This window comes from Callorhinchus milii, unplaced genomic scaffold (genome assembly GCF_018977255.1).
Source record: "Callorhinchus milii isolate IMCB2004 unplaced genomic scaffold, IMCB_Cmil_1.0 Scaffold4, whole genome shotgun sequence".
NCBI lineage: Eukaryota > Metazoa > Chordata > Chondrichthyes > Chimaeriformes > Callorhinchidae > Callorhinchus > Callorhinchus milii.
This window is the reverse complement of record NW_024704745.1, coordinates 24,181,224-24,201,551: the sequence shown is the minus strand read 5'-3', so window position 1 is coordinate 24,201,551 and position 20,328 is coordinate 24,181,224. Positions and strand designations below refer to the sequence as shown.

The 20,328-nt window shown below is 42.5% G+C and overlaps 2 protein-coding genes across 4 annotated transcripts in view; both read left to right on the top strand.

Annotated features, from left to right (window-relative positions):
• Positions 1 to 591: 591 nt before the first annotated feature.
• On the top strand, positions 592 to 2,235 carry gja8b (gap junction protein alpha 8 paralog b). Of its 2 annotated transcripts, none has more exons than XM_042334194.1 (2): positions 592 to 1,596; positions 1,804 to 2,235. In XM_042334194.1, the coding sequence occupies exons 1-2, from the start codon at positions 592 to 594 to the stop codon at positions 1,906 to 1,908; spliced, it is 1,110 nt and encodes a 369-aa protein (XP_042190128.1). In that variant the 3' UTR covers positions 1,909 to 2,235. The 2 variants fall into 2 exon arrangements, with proteins under 2 accessions (XP_042190128.1, XP_042190126.1); XM_042334192.1 differs by having other exon boundaries at positions 1,801 to 2,235.
• Positions 2,236 to 11,416: 9,181 nt separating this feature from the next.
• Positions 11,417 to 20,328, top strand: part of si:ch73-390b10.2 (Golgi pH regulator) — a 31,912-nt gene continuing 23,000 nt past the window's right edge. The window contains exons 1-5 of one of the 2 annotated variants that reach the window (XM_007891798.2): positions 11,417 to 11,465; positions 15,610 to 15,669; positions 15,952 to 16,055; positions 18,050 to 18,156; positions 19,533 to 19,634. In XM_007891798.2, the coding sequence (XP_007889989.1) occupies positions 11,424 to 11,465; positions 15,610 to 15,669; positions 15,952 to 16,055; positions 18,050 to 18,156; positions 19,533 to 19,634 (415 nt within the window). In that variant the 5' untranslated portion in view covers positions 11,417 to 11,423. Of the gene's footprint in view, positions 11,466 to 13,975; positions 14,451 to 15,609; positions 15,670 to 15,951; positions 16,056 to 18,049; positions 18,157 to 19,532; positions 19,635 to 20,328 lie in introns of those variants that run through there. The other variant, XM_007891797.2, reaches the window with a different exon arrangement.

Sequence of the window (20,328 nt, the reverse complement as noted above, 5' to 3'; positions counted from 1 at the left end):
AAAAACTAACACCGCGACTACCCTTTCCGCTCTGCACCGGCCGTGCGACTGGGAAAAGGCTTCGGGTATCAATCCGTGTGCAAACCGGACTTGGCTTCAAGCGTTGGGGGCCAAAGGGAACCGGGAGAAGGCAATAAACAGCGTTGCTTTTCCTCGGCGAGTTGCCCAATTGATCAACGTGAAAACTGTGCTCTTTTTTTTTTTTTGGTGGGTATTGAGAGTTGGGGCACAGCTTTAATTTGACGAAGCTCTTTTCGATCGTTTTGGTGAAGGGATTGTGCAGGATTTGCTCAGTGGTTTGGCTTAGATAAAGGAAGTGTTGGATGCGTGGAATGCACTTATCTATTAAGACGACATCAATGTTATAGTTATTCGTTATAATGGGCAAAGCACTAAACTTCTAAACGACTGATTGTAACCTATTTGAATCCAGAACAGTTCAGTTGATATTCGTATCGTATTAATAGCTTGTGTACAGATATGGAAACAAACTGTTCAGTGCAGAAAACTTAAATCAAAGTACTCATCAGTTTAACACCTTGTTCACCTTAAACCTATTGTTTTCTTTTAAACAGATAAATCCATAAAAAAATGGGTGATTGGAGCTTCCTGGGAAACATTTTGGAAGAAGTCAATGAACATTCTACTGTAATAGGCAGAGTGTGGCTGACAGTGTTGTTTATTTTTCGAATTCTAATTCTTGGCACTGCTGCGGAGTTTGTGTGGGGAGATGAACAGTCAGATTTTGTTTGCAACACTCAACAGCCTGGTTGCGAGAATGTCTGCTACGACGAGGCGTTTCCCATCTCCCACATACGACTGTGGGTGCTTCAAATCATATTCGTCTCCACACCATCCCTAGTCTACGTGGGCCATGCTGTTCACCACGTAAGGATGGAGGAAAAGAGGAAAGAGAGAGAGGAAGAAATGAATAAACAACAGGAGATGAATGAGGAGAGGTTGCCACTGACTCCCGATCAAGGCACCAAAGAGTCCAGCAGCAAGGGCAACAAGAAATTTCGCCTGGAAGGCACTTTGCTGAGAACCTACATCTGCCACATCATCTTCAAAACCATCTTTGAAGTTGGTTTTGTAGTTGGCCAGTATTTCCTCTACGGCTTCCGCATCTTCCCTTTGTACAAGTGCGGAAGATGGCCCTGCCCCAATATTGTTGATTGTTTTGTTTCCAGACCAACTGAAAAGACAGTGTTTGTCATTTTCATGCTCGCCGTGGCTTCAGTGTCTCTCTTTCTGAATTTCGTAGAAATAAGCCACCTTGGTTGGAAGAAAATCAGATTTGCCTTTAGGAAGCCAGTGCAGCAACAGGTAGACTTTCCGTCTGAAAAACCATTCCGTTCCATCTCGGTGCCCTCTGTGCAGAAAGCCAAGGGCTATAAGCTTCTGGAAGAGGAGAAACCTGTCACCCATTTCTACCCCATGACAGAAGTTGGATTAGAAGCAAGTGCGTTACCAGGACCGTTCGTCAGCTATCAAGAAAAGGCTGAGAGTGTTGTTGGTGCCGTGGACAATTTGGTTAAAGTTTACGATGAAACATTGCCAACTTATGGGCACGATGAGGAACCAGATGGGCCGATTGCACCAGCACCACAACCCAAACTAACACCTCCGCCAGTACCCGAACCGCTGCCAGTACCTGAACCGCTGCCAGAACCAGAACCCCTGCCAGAACCTGAACCTCTACCGGAACCGGCAGCTATTCCAGAACCCGAGCCTGTCCCAGAGCCCGTGCCCACACCACAACCACAAGCAGAACCACAACCAGCTCCAGAAGAAGCTGAGAAGACGGAGCCACTGGTAGAAACTATTGAGACCATAGCTGACACAAGACCCCTGAGCAGGTTAAGCAAAGCCAGTAGTAGGGCTCGGTCTGATGATTTAACTGTATAAGAGTAAACTACCAGAGCAAACGCTTAAGGAAAGCTAACGTAAAACTCTCCAACTCCAGAAATCTATGAATACAAAACTAAAGGGGAAATACTGACACCAGGTATAGGGTACTTAGCACAGATCTGGGTAACAGGTAGCATTGGCTATTTGTCATGTGTAGTCGATTGACTAAAACATCACAATTCTATATTCAGCCTTTCTATAAATTTGTTGGCTCCCTATCTTAACATTCACGTTATATAGTTGTGCTTAAATGTCAGGAGAACTTGAAACATGTTGAGAAAATGTTCGATTCGCTTCCAATCATATTTTTATCTTTTAAAATCTGCAGGCTTGTGAAGTGACTGTAACTTAATACTTTAAATAATTGTCTGAGTTCCAATAGACATGAGTAACCTTTAAACAATAATGGGAAAAAATGAAAAAAGTACTGATTTGAAAGAGCCCAATCTAGATTTAGACATTCTGACTACTGGTATGTAAGAGGAGTGAGTGGTTGTGTGCCATGCAGCTGCTCAAAGCATTGCTGTCGATACCAATCTGTAGAAGTTTAAACTTGTAAAACTAACTTGCTTTTAAGAGATTGTTGTACAAAAATGTACCATTTATGAAAATGGTCATTGGCAATAGCTTTCTTCTATATATCATCTTGAATCAAATAATGTCAGGAAAAACTGTTTTATTAGTAGTTCGGTAGTGTTTAAATGTAATTAATAGATTTCGACTACCACAACTCTAAAACTATAATACATCAAAACATGTATAGATATAAACATTTATATCATTTAAACTGCAATGCATATATATGGATGTATAACATATATAATTTAAACTTCATTATATATCATTTTAAACATTAAAGTCTGATTATTACTAAGTATTAGGTTATCGTCACATGTATTAGCTTTGCAGAAGCATCAGGATGCTTAGAAGTCAAATGACCATTTGCACCCAGCGACCAGTAAATACTGGGAATACTGTAGTCAACCTCTATCAACCTGCACCTCAGCTTCCAATCCGAAACCCTGTATGGATCATAGTGAAATTGATGCAAGGAATAGAAGGATGTGCAGACAATATTAATGCACATAGACATATGCCGCCAGAACAATAACATATATCCAAAGAAGATTGATCCAATAATGAAAACTATTAAAAAGGCGGCTAAGCAATAAAGAATTGTAAGGAAATGATTGAGGAAAGAAAACATGGATTAAATGGAACAAACTGCAACCCGCTGAGCAGCAGAGAAGGCAAAGAAGAAGCAAGAATACGCTCGATACAGTTATGCGGAATGATGGTGCGTTTAAAAAATCTGGAAACCATCTGAACCAAAAGAGTTTTGAGAAAACATAGTTTTGTTATCTAAGCTTGAAGTTTGCTAACTTGAAAAGTTAGTAACGTGACTCGAAGTTGATCATTTCAAACATCTAAATCCAGTGATACACATGCATTATTTTATGTTTAGTTTGATCTGTAACCTTGAAGAATAACACTGTACGTGTATGATATGTGATAAAGACATTAAACAATATGAACGCCAATGTTTGACAAATAGAACATAATCAAAGGAATTTAATGATTACTAGCACCTAGACTTCTACAAAACATTTTAAAAAATAGAGTTTCCCAGAAAATGCTAGATTTACTTCCACTCACAAAATCACAGAATAAAAAAAACACAATGGAATTATGAGGTTACTAAGTTAATCACATTAATATTTTAATGCCTTTTTTGTTTACTAACTACTAGTCTTGTTTTAAAAATTGATTTAATACTAGTTGTGTGGAAGTTTAACTCATTAAGAGAAGTGTTATTGTAAAAGTAATTTTACATGAGACCATATAATTTACATTTTAACTCGTCAGGAAATATTGTACACGTTATTAAGCTGAAAAGGCACATTTATTATATGTTTTAACTAAAAACACATGTTATAAACAGTTTTAAACATTAGTATCTATTTACAAAGGATGTCAGTAATGCCAACATCTTCAGAAGTTACAGCTCTTAATTCCGCTTTTTAATCAAGGCATAGAATTTGACTCCATGAATCTTTTCCAAAATAAAATGTACTTAATTTTGCAATAATTGTATGGTCCTTTATTTACATATCTTCATCTCTTGTATTTCTTCACTACTAAATAGCCATACACAGGCATCTCAATTTAGGGTGGTTGTGTTCAGATTTCCCTCAGGGTTTCAGGGGTGAGAAATAGTGCATTGTAATTACTAATAATTCAAATACAAGTACAAGATTAGCAGCATTGTTGGCCAACATTGTGATGATGTCAGCAGGTAGCAGCCTTATCTGCTTATCTGTTCATACTGTGATGGCTAAACTTTATGATACTTTGACATTGCTCACAATGGACCAGTGCTTCCTACAGTGATACGACAGGACATCAACTCTGCTTCATGAAGACATTGTTTTATATTATATGGGCACCTGAAAATAATCCTTTCTGTATGTTATGGGAACTCAGAGTTGAAATCCAATCATGGCTATGAGTAGTGTTGATGATGGGAGGAAAATCTCAGAATAATAAAAATATCTTCTCTGAAGTCTGTAAAGTTAAATGATTTCTGGCAGTTTCAATCTATTTTCCACTGAGCATGAACCACACCACAGAACTATCAGGACTGTACAGGATAAAGTTATCATTGCAGCCGAGGGAAAGTTATCATTGCTGTTCACCCATGTTACACATGGTTGGTGCCTAACTAAGCAGTACAGACGATGCTAATATACTTCAAAGGGGTAATACATTCATATGCTCTGTTATATTCAAACTCTGTCAAATCAAAAGATGGCATTAAATGTAAAAGCTTTTCTAACCGCCTGACACAAGATCCACAGAGATGTCTAGTGCAAAATTTTATTATTTTTATGTAATGCTTCACTATAAACCAGTGGTAACCTAAGTCCAATCTCAGAATGTTCTTTTATTATTTAGGTTATTGTGATTTTATGCAATGTTTAAATATTTAAAGAATTTGAAGTTTGGTTTGATTTTAAAATCTTATTCACATTTTATAAATCCAGTTGTACAAGGCTTTGGAAGGAGTAACAATAGGATATATATGTATTAAAAAATCAGCAGTTGCTGAAGACTTTAAATTAATCAGGGAAGAGTACATCACAAACAGTAAAATAATGAGATATCCCCCATATTAAATTGGTCTTTTGCTTCACGGCTGTTCGTGGGACATTACATAAATTGGCAGTCAAATTTTGCCTAGAAAATATAGTCCCTACACTTTACAATAATTCTTTTGAAACATTTTGAGACATCCTCCCAGCGTGAAAGGCGCTTTATCGAATGAAAAGATTATTATGGTTGTTGTGAAAGAATTCCACAGCATTTTGAAAGTGTCTTCCATGTCTTACATATTTGTACATTATCTCAGACCTCAGAAATCCCATAGTATTTGGTTTGTCCTTCAGAGTGATTTTAAAAGATACCAATAGACACACCATGCAAATTCAGTATAAAGCAAAACTCTCATCAAACAGGACAGAGATATTTTGAGTGCTAGCTCTGGCCAAATTCTAATTTTATGAAATTCTGTTGTAATTGTTAGGTAATTTGAAATACTGGATATTTGTGGCTTATCGTCAGAGTATGGTAAATTGTTGAGAATAAAGCATTCTAATCCATTTTACAAGTTAATTTGGAAAAAAATATTCTTACTTCAATTATTATGCATCTTGATAATATTGGAGGATAGAGCTGAATAAGCCTGGACTTGGATTATATAAAGAGTACATTCCGCTAAACATATTTTTGACATATGTCTAGCTAGGAATTGCTCTAAAGTATAAGACTTGATACAGATAATATTATAAGTGGACAGAACATGAACCCTTTCTGCTTGATAGAAGGGGAAAATAGAAAAAGCAAGCACAGCATGTGAACACCCTCTCCGATTCCAGCCACTGAACTACCTCTCTGCATTTGGGGGTTAGCTAAATTATCCAAAAGCTGCTGCAACATTAGGACAACAGGGAAAATGTTGGGGCAAAAAAAACAAACTTATTTGAAAACAGGTTCGTAAATTAGAAGTCTTAACGAGTAACAGATTTATGCTCAGACCACAGAAACAAAATTTTCTTACTGGTGGAACTTCATTCAGCCCCGGTGATAGGTATCTATTTTTAGTCTGGGCTAAAACCAGCCAACCAAGATAAATGCAAACATTATCCAATTGTATTGATGATTCAAGCTTAGACCTCATATACGAAAACCCTTTCCCATTCATTGTCATTGTATAGAATTCATGATCGGGCATAAATTGTTCCACTATTGTTCATGTACTTGTGAAGTCCAAATAGTTTTGTGTAAAAGAACCTGTTTTTCCGTATTTTCAGTGTTTGTTCAGTTTTCCCAATTAATTATTCAATTGACTATGGCAAAATGATTACAGTGGAATTTGTAGTTTTTAAAGAATGTTTACAGATAAATAAGACTAGCCTAAACAGCTTAAACCTACTTCATTGGCCTTATAGTCCTATTTTTGTCTTCTTCTCACGATCACAAACTGAGATTGCAACAGGTTTGGTCAATTTCCCCAAATAAATTCAGCTTTAATGCAGAGTTTGTTTGTTGACTACAAATGGAAAGAACGTTTGCAAACAATCTTTTGATTTTCTATGTTTTCAGTAGAGGTATGACAAATATTTTGCTGAAACATTTTGGAAAGAGCATTCCAATGAAACGGAGCACTAGAGATTTTTTGTGACAATGCAAAACTTAATTTAATTTTTTTTAGCACAAATCCATTTTTATGATTGCTCTAATAATCAAATCTCTGATGGCATAACAATGATCATGGGAAAGTGGCTTCCTGATTTACAAAGTGTTAGTCCTAAGGCTGTAAAAATAGATGGTTTATTGCCAGACAGTTAACAACAACAACAAAATGACATTTGTATAGCGCCTTTCACGTCGGGTGGATGTCCCAAGGCGCTGGACAATCAGTGTTTCGGATCCGAGCTGGGGTTTGGGATCCGGTAGGGTGGAGGGCAAGGGTGGAAGGAGATTGTCCGAAGGCGTGGTTGAAGGGGAGAGTCTTGAAATGGATCTTGAAGGAATTGAAACACGAAAATAATCACAGTGCAGTCTGATCTTGTCCTCACCCAATATTCACACAAACACACTGACAGTCACCCTTCATGGATGCACTCGACACCTCACACGGAACCTCGGCGTCCTGTTCGATCCCCAACTGTCCTTCCTTCCCCACATCCGTGCCATGACCCGCCCTGCCTTTCCCCACCTCTACAATATTGCGCAGCTCCGCTACTATCTCTCACCCCAGGCAGCTGAGACTCTCATCCACGCGTTCATTACATCCAGGCTCGACTACGCAAACTCCCTGCTTGTTGGCCTCCCCAACTCCTCCCTCCACAAACTGCAGATCATTCAGAACCTGCAGACCGTGTCCTCTCCCGCACCACGCTCCACAACCCTATCATCCCCATCCTCGTAAAGCTCCACTGGCTCCCCATCACTCAGAGGATACAGATCAAGATACTGGTCCTCAGCTTCAAAGCCCTCCAGGGCCTCGCTCCTCCTCTGTCTGCTCCCTCTGGCCTGTTTCACACCCCCCGCCTTGCCCACCCCACCATTGGCGGACAGGCCTTCTGCTTCTCTGACCCCACCCTCTGGAACTCCATCCCAGTCCATCCGCCTCACTCCCTCCCTTGCCTCCTTCAAGACCTGTTTCAAGACCCTCCTCTTCGACCGTGCCTTCAATCACACACCTAACCCTACCCTCCCTGCCCACCTCTTCTGATCCCAACCAGTAGCTCGTGAGCAGATCCCTGTCTGTCCAGCGCCTTGGGACTTCCTCCTGATGTGAAAGGCGCTATGCAAATGTAATTCGTTGTTGTTGTTGTTATTCTAGCATGGGTCTCTAGACAGTGATCAGGGTAGCAACTTTGGCTGATTTTCTCCAGCAACATTATTGTCTGCATGTTCCAGTGTTGTATCCAGTGCGTCTCACACAATAACCTACCGAGCTAAAACTTTTACTACATTGGACATGTTGTAGTGTAAACTAGCTCCAGTAACCAGCATAGGGACAAGAAGGGTCATAAATTCCATGAATTAAGTCTACTCCAAAACAACCTTGTTTGATTACAATGTCCCTTTAAGGATGATTCACAATAGTGGAAAATAAATTAAATGTATATGGCCATCAAGCTCTCTCATTTACAGCTCATATAAAAGCAGCTGCCTTACTAGCCAATTTGTATTTTGTTGCACGCAGCAGTATACCACCCTGATGGGATTGAGATGTTTTCAGGATTCACTTACTTTTAACACTAGATTTTGTTTTCAGAGTGCAGTGGACTGGATCAAAACAGATTATACTGATTAGTTATTTGGCTGAAGTGAACTAAACCAGAATGATTAAAATTTGCTGAATCAAGCACTCTACTTAGAAACCATTCAACCCATCCATCACTATACGTTCCCCAAGATATGAACCGCTCTCTCACCCACCTAACTCCCGACTAATCTTTAAATCTTTAACTCAGCTTGAGCTTGTCTTATATTGCAGTACATCTCTAGGTTTATCACTCTCAACTAATCTTTAAATTGGAACTACTGTCATCTACCTATTTCTTTTAATGAATGCACCATACTCAGGGAACATTGGATCATCAGAATACATTTTCTCTACTTCACCCTAGCTTCGGAAGAGTACCCCAGTGGACCAGTGTGACAACTCTCAGCAGTCAATCATTGGCCTCTGAGCGAGATTTGATCTACATTAAAAATAATTCTAGGATGTAGGAATGCATTACCTAGGAACTATGACTGCCCAAACTCATGCCACAATCTTACCGGTAGCATAAACTAGACACCTTCCTTCCATCAGTTTGTGATGAATTCAAACACGGTTTCCAAAGATGAAAACTCAGCATGTTAACCCCCACAGAGTGCTATAATAACTGTGGGCAGGTTGGAGTCTAACTTGTGGTATTTCAAGATGATAGGATATTGGAATTCTTTAATAAGAATTCTTCTTATTCTTTAATAAGAATTCCAAGGCTCAGCATGCCATTCTTCTGGTTACCATAAGGAGTCCCTGTTTACATTATTTGTAATTCATAATAAAGAATTCTTTAAGAAATATCATAGACACTGCTGTGCTATTGGGACATACAACTCATGGGTATGCATAAATAAATGTCAGTCTCTACACTGTCAGTCAGTCATTACACTGTCAGTCAGTCACTACACTGTCAGTCAGTCACTACACTGTCAGTCAGTCACTACAACAACAACAACAACAAAATTACATTTATAGAGTGCCTTTCACGTCGGAAAGACGTCCCAAAGCGCTGAACAGTCAGGTGTCGGGGCCCGAGCATGGGGGAGGGGTGGTGGTGTAGGGATGAGGGAAGGCAGAGAGGTGGGAGGGAGACTAAAGGCACAGTCGAAGAGGAGGGTCTTGAGACCGGCCTTGAAGGAGGCAAGGGAGGAAGCGAGGTGAAGGGACTGTAGGATGGAGTTTCAGAGTGTGGGGGCAGAGAGGCTGAAAGCTCGGCCACCAATGGTACGATGGGTCGAGCGGGAGACATGGAGCAGGTCAGAGCCCGATGAAAGGAGGGAGCGGGCAGGTTGGTAGGGAGTCAGCAGGTCAGAGAGGTAGGAGGGGGCAAGGCCATGGATGGCCTTAAAAGTGAGGACGAGGATCTTGAACTCGATCCTCTGGGGGATGGGGAGCCAATGGAGTCGGGCGAGGGTGGGAGTGATGGAGCCTGGTGCGTGAGAGTACACGAGCTGCAGAGTTTTGGATGATCTGCAGTTTGTGAAGGAAAGAGTTGGGAAGGCCGATGAGGAGGGAGTTTCCATAATCGAGCCTTGATGTGTTGAATGAGTGGGTGAGGGTTTCGGCAGCCTGAGGGGTGAGGCAGTGGCGGAGTCTGGCAATGTTGTGGAGGTGGTGGTAGGCAGTGCCGGTCATGGTGCAGATGTGGGGGAGAAAGGACAGTTGAGGGTCAAACAAGATACCCAGGTTCCTGACTGGCTTAGTGAGGTTGAGTATGCAGCCGTGGAGGCTAATGCTGCCAGCGCCTGAGGTGCGGAGGTGCTGGCGCGAGCCAATCAGCAGGGCCTCAGTGGTTCATGACGTTGTGTTGGAGAAAGTTGGCCCTCGTCCAGGACTTGATGTCCAGGACAGAGAATCGGTCAGGACGCCAGTAGTCCTGGAGTTCAGGGTGGAGGCAGAGAGGTAGAGTTGGGTGTCATCCGCATACATGTGGAAATTTACCCCATGTCTGCGGATGATGTCACCAAGGGGGACGATCTAGAGGGTAAAGAGGAGGGGACCGAGGACAGAGCCCTGAGGAATACCGCATGAGATGGTGCGAGGGCTGGAGGAGAAGCCTTTGCCCCGATGAAGTGGAGGTGGTGTGAAGTGGAGGTGGTGAGATGGACCGGTAGCTGGATAGCTGTGATGGGTCAAGAAAAGGATTCTTCAAGGTGGGGTTGATGGTGGCTGTTTTGAGAGGGGTAGGAACAGTGCCAGATGACAGGGAGAAGTTAATGATGTCGGCGAGTAGTGGGGCAAGGAAGTGGAGCTGGGATTTAAGGAGAGGGGTGGGGATGAGGTCCAGGGAGCAGGTGGTGGCCTTTATGGAGGTTACCGTGTTGAAGACAGAGGAGGGGGTGACAGGTTCAAAGGTGTGGAAAGAGGGATGGATAATTGTCGGATGGGTAATTGTGTAGGTCAGTCAGTAACTGCACTGTCAGTCACTACACTGTCAGTCAGTCACTACACTGTCAGTCAGTCACTACACTGTCAGTCACTACACTGTCAGTCACTACACTGTCAGTCACTACACTGTCAGTCAGTCACTACACTGTCAGTCAGTCACTACACTGTCAGTCACTACACTGTCAGTCAGTCACTACACTGTCAGTCAGTCACTACACTGTCAGTCAGTCACTACACTGTCAGTCACTACACTGTCAGTCAGTCACTACACTGTCAGTCAGTCACTACACTGTCAGTCACTACACTGTCAGTCGGTCACTACACTGTCAGTCACTACACTGTCAGTCGGTCACTACACTGTCAGTCACTACACTGTCAGTCAGTCACTACACTGTCAGTCAGTCACTACACTGTCAGTCACTACACTGTCAGTCAGTCACTACACTGTCAGTCAGTCACTACACTGTCAGTCACTACACTGTCAGTCAGTCACTACACTGTCAGTCAGTCACTACACTGTCAGTCACTACACTGTCAGTCAGTCACTACACTGTCAGTCAGTCACTACACTGTCAGTCAGTCACAACACTGTCAGTCACTACACTGTCAGTCGGTCACTACACTGTCAGTCACTACACTGTCAGTCGGTCACTACACTGTCAGTCACGACACGATGTTGAATTACAATAATTCATGTCAGTTGCTATGGTGACGCAGTTCTGTCGCCTGATTGGAGTATCAGTGTGTCGCGTGTTGATGACGTGTAGCCGGCCGCAACATGTCCTTCCTGCTGGACTCGGGAATCATGTTCTCCTCTCAGGTCAGACCCCCGTCCCTCCCCTCCCGCCCTCCCGCCCCGCGACACTACAGCCACCCCGGGGGCAGAGGGGGCAGAGGGTCCCGGGGGCTGAGAGTCTTAAGGAAAGTTGAGCAGAGGAATCTCAGGCTCAGTGTCCATCTGAGATGAGGGCAGTGTAAGCTCTGGACAGAGCGCTGGGCAATGGGGGAAGCAGTGAGTCAGTCCATGTGTCGGGTATAACAGGCAAATTAGTGCATTTTTCAGAAGCATTATCTTTGATTCCAGCTTTCCCATTGCTCACTGGGTCACTGAAGGTTTATTGCCATCTAAAATGTAATCCCCATCCAATGCCTGTCTGGGAGGTCTAGCTTCATTGACCTCAATGTCATGGTTGGGAAAATTCAAATAACATTGCTCATCATTTGTGAACTATGCTGGTAATTGCTTGTATATGGATACTGGCTGATTTTGAGGTGGAGAATATTGGGGATACTTACTCAGTTGAATACAGTAAAACTTGTACACAAGTCTTATCTTTATAAATAATATAATGGCCTAAATCCTACATGCAGTTGAGTCTCATTCAGTTTCCTACTACAAAAAAACACTTAGATTTCTTTGCACTAATCAGATTTTGTACAGCGGATAATTGGCTAAATCGTAACGGTTTCTTAGTTCCTAAATCCTATGCAAAGCATCTCCTAACTTGTATAGCTGCCATCACACTTACCGGCTGCATTGAATTGCAGGAAGTGAAGTCTTGACATGTCACCGCATACGCACCTACCCACTGCATTGAATTGTGGGAAATCAAAAGGGGTACTTGGAAAAGGGGAGAGGGATTGAGGAAGAGTGTTCCAGAATTTTGGAGCGTAGTAACTGAAAGCGGGACCTCTGATGGTGGTACAGAGGGTGTGAGGGATGAGCAGGAGGCCGGTACCAGTCAAGCGGAGGTGCTGGGTGGTGGATCGGGAAGTGAGGCGGTCAGAGAGGTAGCTAGGTGCCAGGGAGTGAATGGATTTCAACACGAGTGAGGATCTTGAAGTCGATCCGTTCGGTGATGGGGAGCCAGTGGATCTTGGCCAGAACTGGTGCGATGTGGGTACCAAGTTTGGTCCGGGTCAGTATGCAGGCGGCAGAGTTCTGAATGAGCTGGATCTCTTGAATGGTGGAGCTGGGGAAAACGGCGAGGAGTGCGTTGGAGTAATCCAAGTGGGAAGGACAAACGCATGCACGAGGGTTTCAGCTGCATTTGGGGTAAGGTACGGTCGAAGGCAGGCATTGTGGTGGAGGTGGAAGAAGGTGGTCCTGGTCAGGGATCGGATGTGGGGGAGGAAGGACAGCTGGAGGTTGAACTGGACGCCTGGATTGCGCGCTGGTTTGGTGAGTCTGAGGGAGAGGTTGAGGAGTTTAGATCCGCAGGAATGAAAACGTTGACGGGAGCCAAAGAGTATGGTTTCCGTCTTATCCACATTCAACTGCAGGAAGTTTACATTCATCCAGGCCTTGATGTCTGCCAGACAAGCTGATAGAACATCAGCGGACCTGGAGTTGGTACTGGAGGAGGCAAAGTAGATTTGGTGTCATCCGCATACTTGTGGAAGTTTACCCCGTATCTGCGGATGACATCGCCCAGAGGGAGCATGTAGATAAGGAAAAGAAGAGGGCCAAGGATGGAGACTTGGGGCACCCTGCAGGTGACAGGGCGGGGCCGGAGAAGAGAAACCATTCCTGAGATGAAATGGAGGTGGTTGGTTAAGGAGGACTCGAACCATGCGAGTGCGGTCCCAGTAAGTCCTGCCCGCATACTGACCAGGACCAAATTCGATACCCATATCTCACCAGTTCTGGCCAAGATCCACTGGCCCCCCATCACCAAACGGATCGACTTCAAGATCCCATGGTCCCACTAAGGTAGATGAGGGAGGAGAAGCGGTGGAGGAGGATAGTGTGGTTGACTGTTTTGAATGCGGCAGAGAGATAGATCCAGGAGGATGAGGAGGCAGAGGGAGCCCTCATCACAGAATGCTGTTTGTGACTTTGATAAGCAGTTTTTCAGGGGGCGCGGAACAGAGCCTGAGGAGAGAGTTGATCGTGTCAGCCAGTAGGGAGGAGAGAAGGGGGAGTTGAGTGACCAGCAGCTGGATAGTGAGGGGGTCAAGGCAGCAGGTGGTGAACTTTATTCGGGTGATTGTGGTTGAGTCGGAGGAGGGAGAAATGGGGGCAAAGGAGTGTAAGGAGTGGGGAGTGGCAGGATCCATGGTGGACGGAGAAGGCGGTGTGGATGTCTGGATGGGGTGGAAGGGAACCTGGGGGGAGGACGATGCAGCCAAGAAGATGTTTTCAATTTTTGATGCAACGATGTCTAGTACCTCTTGAAGTCTAACCTCACATCAAACGTGGCGTTTGATGTGAGGATAGAGGATAGAGGTGGGGCTTGAGGGGGTGCATGGAGGAAGTGATGGATGGTGGAAAACAGTATCTTTGGATTGTTGTTTGCCTCCAGGATGACTTTGGAGTAAAAGTCAGTTTTGGCTGTGGAAGAGAGAGGTGGTAGATGCAGAGGTGCTCGAGCCACAGCTGGTGGTGCATCATGAGGCCAGATCTTTCCCATCTGCGCTCGAGCATCTGGGTTTCTGTTTTAAGTGAGTGGAGATGAATGTTGTACCAGGGGAACGGGTGGGTTTGGAAACAACCCTGGATTTCAGTGGAGCCAGGGAATTGAAGGTAGTGGAGAGACAGTCATTCAGCAGCTTGATGACTGCATCAGGATTGCTGTGGGTGGAGGGCCAGAGGGAGAGGAGGTCCGAGGAAGAGAGGGCATTTGTGAGGGTCAGCCAAGCAGAGTTGGAATAGGGAGCAAGCAGGTTGGAGAGGTATGGAAGTCCCAGGGCATGAAGATATTTCTAGACGAGTGTGAGGATCATGAAGTCAAGCCGGTTTGCGATAAGGAGCCTTTGGAGCCTGGGGGGAACTGGTGTGATGGGGCTACTGCGTTTAGAGCAGGTGAGTATGCGGACAACGGAGTTTTGAATTAGTTGGATTTTGTGGATAGTGGAGCTGGGGAGGCTGGTGAGGAGGGCATTGCAATAGTCGAAGCAGGACGTGTTTAAAGCATGGTCTAGAGTTTTGGCGTTGTGAGGTGTGAGGTACGGTCAGAGGCAGGTACTGTGACAAAGGTGGAGAACTGGTTAGGGACCGAATGTGGGGTAGGAAGAACACCTGATGGTTAGGTTATACACAGTTTTTGGTAAGTCTCAGGGATAGGCCGTGGAGGTTGAGTAAGTCAGAGCCGCAGGAGAGACGAAGTTGACAGGAGCCAAGGGGTTTGGCTTCTGTTTTGTCGATGTTCAGCTGCAGGAAGTTTGCACTCATTCAGGCCTTGACTGACAAACAAGCTGACAGAACATTAACAGTCCTGGAATCACAGATTGAAGAAAAGTAGATTTGAGTGTCATCGGCATACATGTGGAAGTTGACCCCGGGTCTGCAGATGACATTGCTGAGTGGGAGCATGTAAATAAGAAAAAGAAGGGGCCCAAGGATGGAGCCTTAGGTATGTCGCCCATGACTGGGAAGGGTGGGAGGAAAATTTTAGCGAAGAGAAAGTGGTGGTGGTTGGTTACGTAGGACTTGAACCAGGACAATGTGGTCCCACTGAGGTCCAGGAGAACAAGGAGGCAGAGGGAGCCCTGGTCACAGAGAGAGAGAGAGAGAGAGAGAGAGGACATTATCTGTGACTTTGGTGAGTGCTGTCTTTGTGCTGTGGGCAGAGTGGAAACTGGAATGGAGGGGTTCGAGTAGGGAGTGGAAGGAGAGGTGTGAGCAAAGTTAATTCAATGCAGCCAATAAGTGTATATGCATGCGGTTACAGGTCAAGAAAGCATATGCCAGCTGATTTGAATTGCAGGAAATGAAGTCTTGACCCGTTACCGCATGGGCATTACCGGCTGCATTGAAGTACAGGTGAACAGTTAGATTATTGACTAACACATATATTATACGACTTATGCAAGTTTGCCTATTTGGGTGGTGTTGAGTTGATGTTTAAAATTATTTACTATGTTGGTTTGGCATGGTTCCAACCTTTGTGAAAATTACAGTGAAAGTCATCACATCTGTAACATCCTTGGAGTCTCAAGCTGTTTTCTATGTTGCTTTGTAGGTCCTATTTTTTGGATTTGGATGGCTATTCTTCATGCGACGGTTGTTCAAAGATTACGAGGTAAATTTCAAACTATTTTCTTTAAAAACTCACTCGGAGAAAGAAGTCTAATTTACTGTTTTATAAAGAGAGCTTGGTATGAATTTGCATCAGTTCAGTGTCCTGTCCGTGAGAGATGAATCAGTCATGCAGTATCTCCCTCTTTTCCCTTTACCAGGTTCACATTATTCTGCTGTACAAGATTTCATTTAATTCATTTGTAGAATATCCTCTTACGTAGAGCAGGTAACATTCCTCATATGTGTTTCACAGAACTAAAGGTTATTCTTTATTCCCCTGCAGATCCGACAGTATGTCGTCCAAGTGGTTTTCTCTGTGACGTTTGCTTTCTCCTGCACCATGTTTGAACTGATCATCTTTGAGATTCTGGGTGTTTTAAACAGCAGGTGAATAAATAGCATGTGGCATAGCCTGGTAGTACCACCCTTGTCTAAGTCAGAATGTTTTGAGTTCAATATTTGAACTTGTGTAGTCGTGTAGTCTAAGCTGACACTTCATTGTGGTGCTTGCGTGATATTGCATTGTTGGAAATACCGTTGTTCAGAAGAGCAGAAATCCCGTCTGACAGTTCAGGTGGATGCTAAAGATGCCATGGCACTATTCAAAAAGAAAAGGTGGTTCCTCCCGGTGTACTGGCCAACGATCACTTCATTCACGCCCCCCCACCACCCCCACGCCCCCAAATTAGCTGTCAAATACCACAACAACAACATAATTACATTTGTATGAATTTGTAAAGTTCCTTTCATGTCGGGAGAACGTACCGAGGAGCTGGGACGTCATTCAACTTCACAGTCAATACAGTCATTTCACTTCACAGTAAATCCTGTGAAGCACTTTGGGATGTCCTCCCATTGTGAAGGTACTATATACCAACTGCAATGATTAATATTATAAATATTCTTTATAAATAGCATTGATGCTTTCACCAAGTAAGGATTAAAAGAAAACGATCCCAGAACAATTAAACTAGAAAATGCCATTATTTACAAATGGGAATGAATAATAATTTGCTAATGCCAGTGCGATGTGATGATCTCTCCCAGGCATGTCAACATGTCAGGAATTGCAATTTGTTTATTCTTTGGATGAGTGATATATTTCCAATGAATTTTGGAATTTATTGAATAAATCACAGTATAGAATAATTTGCTGCTCATTGAAATGATTATTTAAAGGAAGGAGATTTGGTTGTCACATACTGTATTGAAATAGATTGGAATCGTGGGAGGGGAATGTATAGATCAAATGTTTTTGATGTATCTTCATTATAGTCTTGCGCCTATTCATTACCTATTCGTATCCCAAATGTTTTCAAAGTGCAGAAATAGCCACCCACTATGTAACAGGAAAATCTGGCAGATTATATTCCACGGTAGCCCCTTGGTTTTGTACTTGCGGTCTCACTGATTGAACAACTCAGGACTGTTGGTGGGTTTGCTGGCCCATGTAAAATAATCCTTGAATTTGATATAGCGCCTTATCATGTCTTCGAGACATCTCAACGTGCTTCTAATAATAATCCTTGCATTTGTTATAGCACCTTATCACATCTTTGAGACATCTCAAAGTTCTTCTACTAATAATAATCCTTGCATTTGGTATTGCGCATTATCACGTCTTTAAGATGTCTCAAAGCGCTTCACAGAATATACTGTAAAGTAAATTGACTCTATATTTGGTGAGCGAAATACGGCAGCCAATTGCGCCCAGCAGTGTCCCACAAATAGTGGATTGAAGTGACTAATTTTTTTTGAAGAAATTATTATCCCCCGAAAAGCAATCCGCCGATCAACTAATAAATGGGTTCCTACTTACTGCTAGGTAAACAGACACATGTGGAGTAAGGAAGCTTACCCAACATTTTGCCCTGGCGGGAATCAAACCCAGGTCTCTCGCTTTCGAGTGCTCTAATTACTGAGCTACAGGAATAAACTGTAAAGTTAATTGACTAATTTTGTGGGAGAAATGCGGCAACCAATTGCTCACAGCAATATCCCACAAACAGTTGTTGATTTTGTGGCCAAATTATTATTTTTAAAGTTTTCTTTTATTACCCCCGGAAAAGCGATCCGCCAATTCACTAACAACCGGATTCCTACTTACTGCTATGTAAAAGGCATGTGGAGTAAGGAAACTTGCCCAACGATTCGACCTGCCCAGGAATCGAACCCAGATCCTCTCACTCTAACCACTAAGTTCTAGGACTCCATGCGGATGGATGGCATTCCACAGAAAGTCTGCAGTGTGAATCAGTCTAGAATATTCTGGTTCAGGAATATTTTAGGCAGATTTATAGGAACATTTTGTTTTTCTGCTTGTTTCTGGATAGCTGTACAGCTGTAATGTAATCTTTCATGTGTTTTTTTATCTTTTTTAGCTCACGATATTTTCATTGGAAACTGAATCTGTACGTTATCCTGATGGTGCTCATATTTGTTGTGCCTTTCTACATTGCTTACTTTGTAGTCAGCAACATTCGACTCTGTGAGTAACTGCAACCATATACTATATGAATATGCATGAAGGAGAAATTGTTTAAATTGTCTGAGTGCTACTTTATTAATGAATAGATTATAATTGATTCGAAATGTTTCCTCATAATTTGTGTTATGCAGCGGATAATTTTAAATGTTCATAACTTATCCTAATATGTTAAAGTACACAACAAAGTAAAGTTAAAGTGGAAAAGAAATAGGTATGGGGCAGGAGTTTAGGAGGGGTGGAAGCTTCTGTGGAATATAAACACTGGCACAAACTAGTTGGGCTGAATGGCATGTTTCCACACTGTAATGTGCTATGTAATTCTATCTAAATAAACGTGAGGCAACAACAATTTTCATTTCTACAACACCCTTCACACGAGATAACGTTTCAGAGCTCTTTTCAGAGGCAATTCTATACTACGTGGCCTGATCCACAATGTACATGGTGAGTTTTAGCAATATGCCTCAGATAAATATAATTGGAAGAGCCAAATTCTGATTTGAAAATGGATTATGCAAGTTGGGAACAATACCCAGCCAGAACATTGGACTGGCAACATATTTCTATTTTAGCTGCTAGTTCTTTTTCACTTGTGTTTGTCAGTTGTTTTCAACAGTTTAATTTATGAGCAATTTGAAATAGTCACATAATAAAAGTTAAGACAACCATGTAATAAATTTAAGGTACAATTCTTTCTCTGCTTTGTCTTGCTGAACAATTTACAAGACTTAAGTTTTCTACTGGCATTTTATACTTTAGTTGCAAAGGATTGGAACTACTATTTCACTGACAGGTGGGTCGGTAACCTGAGGATACCGATTTAAAATAGTTGTTAAAAGAAATAGTTATTAAAAGAGGAGAAATCTTTTTTACGCATCGAGTTGTTCGGATCTGGGATGCATTGTGTGAAAAGGTGGCAAAAGATGATTCGATAACAGCTTTTAAGAGAGAAATAGATAATTATTTAGGGAGAACAAGTTTGCAGGGCTATAGGAAGAGAGCGGGGGAATGGGATTGAATTGGATAGCTCTTTTAAAAGAACCGGGACAGACACGATGGGTCGAATGGCTTTCTTCTGTGCTGTATAATTCTATGATTCTATGAATTATACATGGACGCGCCATAATAGTACATCAGAATCTACACAAGAATGGCGACCAACAAGTTAGATTTCTTTAAAAAAAACAGCAAAATACTGCAGATGTTTAACCGTCAGAATAAGACTGTTCTGACGAAGTCGTGGACCCAAAATGTTGACTCACTTTCCTTTCTCCGTAGATGCTGCCTGACCTGCTGAGTGTTCCCATCAACTTCTGTTTTTGTGTAGATTTCTTTGGTATTTACAATGTATGTTGATTTTTGCTTTTCTATTTCAGTGCAACAAAAGAGATTATTGTTTGCATGTATGGTGTGGCTGACATTCATGTACTTTTTCTGGAAACTTGGGGATCCTTTTCCTATCCTTAGCCCAAAACATGGTGAGTCCATTGTCAGAAGGTGTGAATTATGATTTGTTTATCTTTTTTTCAACTGTAATAAACTAGGTCATCCTGCACCCGAAACTTGCTAAAAACCCGAAAAAAATAGATAGATCTTAAGTTATTTTCAGTACTTAAATAAAACTGTGTTCCGGTAGTGGTTTCAAAAATGGAGAGAAATATGTGATTGATGAACATCTCTCTGAAGCTTGCTATCTTCTTGCTACTTGTTGTTGTTGTTGTCAGTTTGTGATCCCATTAGGTCTTCTTGGATGCACGCACCTATGTCATTCTTGAGTTATACCACATTCATGTGCTTTGTCACAGATTTGAAATGGAAGTGATTAGAGTTTTGAAATAGCTAATTGAATATTTCTAATTTTTTAAATTGTTAGAATTATCTGTAAACTGGAAAAAGCAGTCCTATATAACATACTAGTTGCACCCATTGCAGCTTTGCTTGCATGGACGATATATCTGTGTATCAATCTACATTCCATATTGGATCCTTTGGTTGCAAGCAAAGCTGCAATGGGTACAGACATTTTGTCTTTTGTCTCAGCTGGGAGGACTCCTGTAATATATTTCCTTTCACTTTTCCTTTCCTTGCTGTCTCTCTCTCTCAGTCTCTTTCTCTCTGTCTCTCTCTCAGTCTCTCTCTCTCTCTCTCACTCTCTCTGTCTCTCTCACAAAA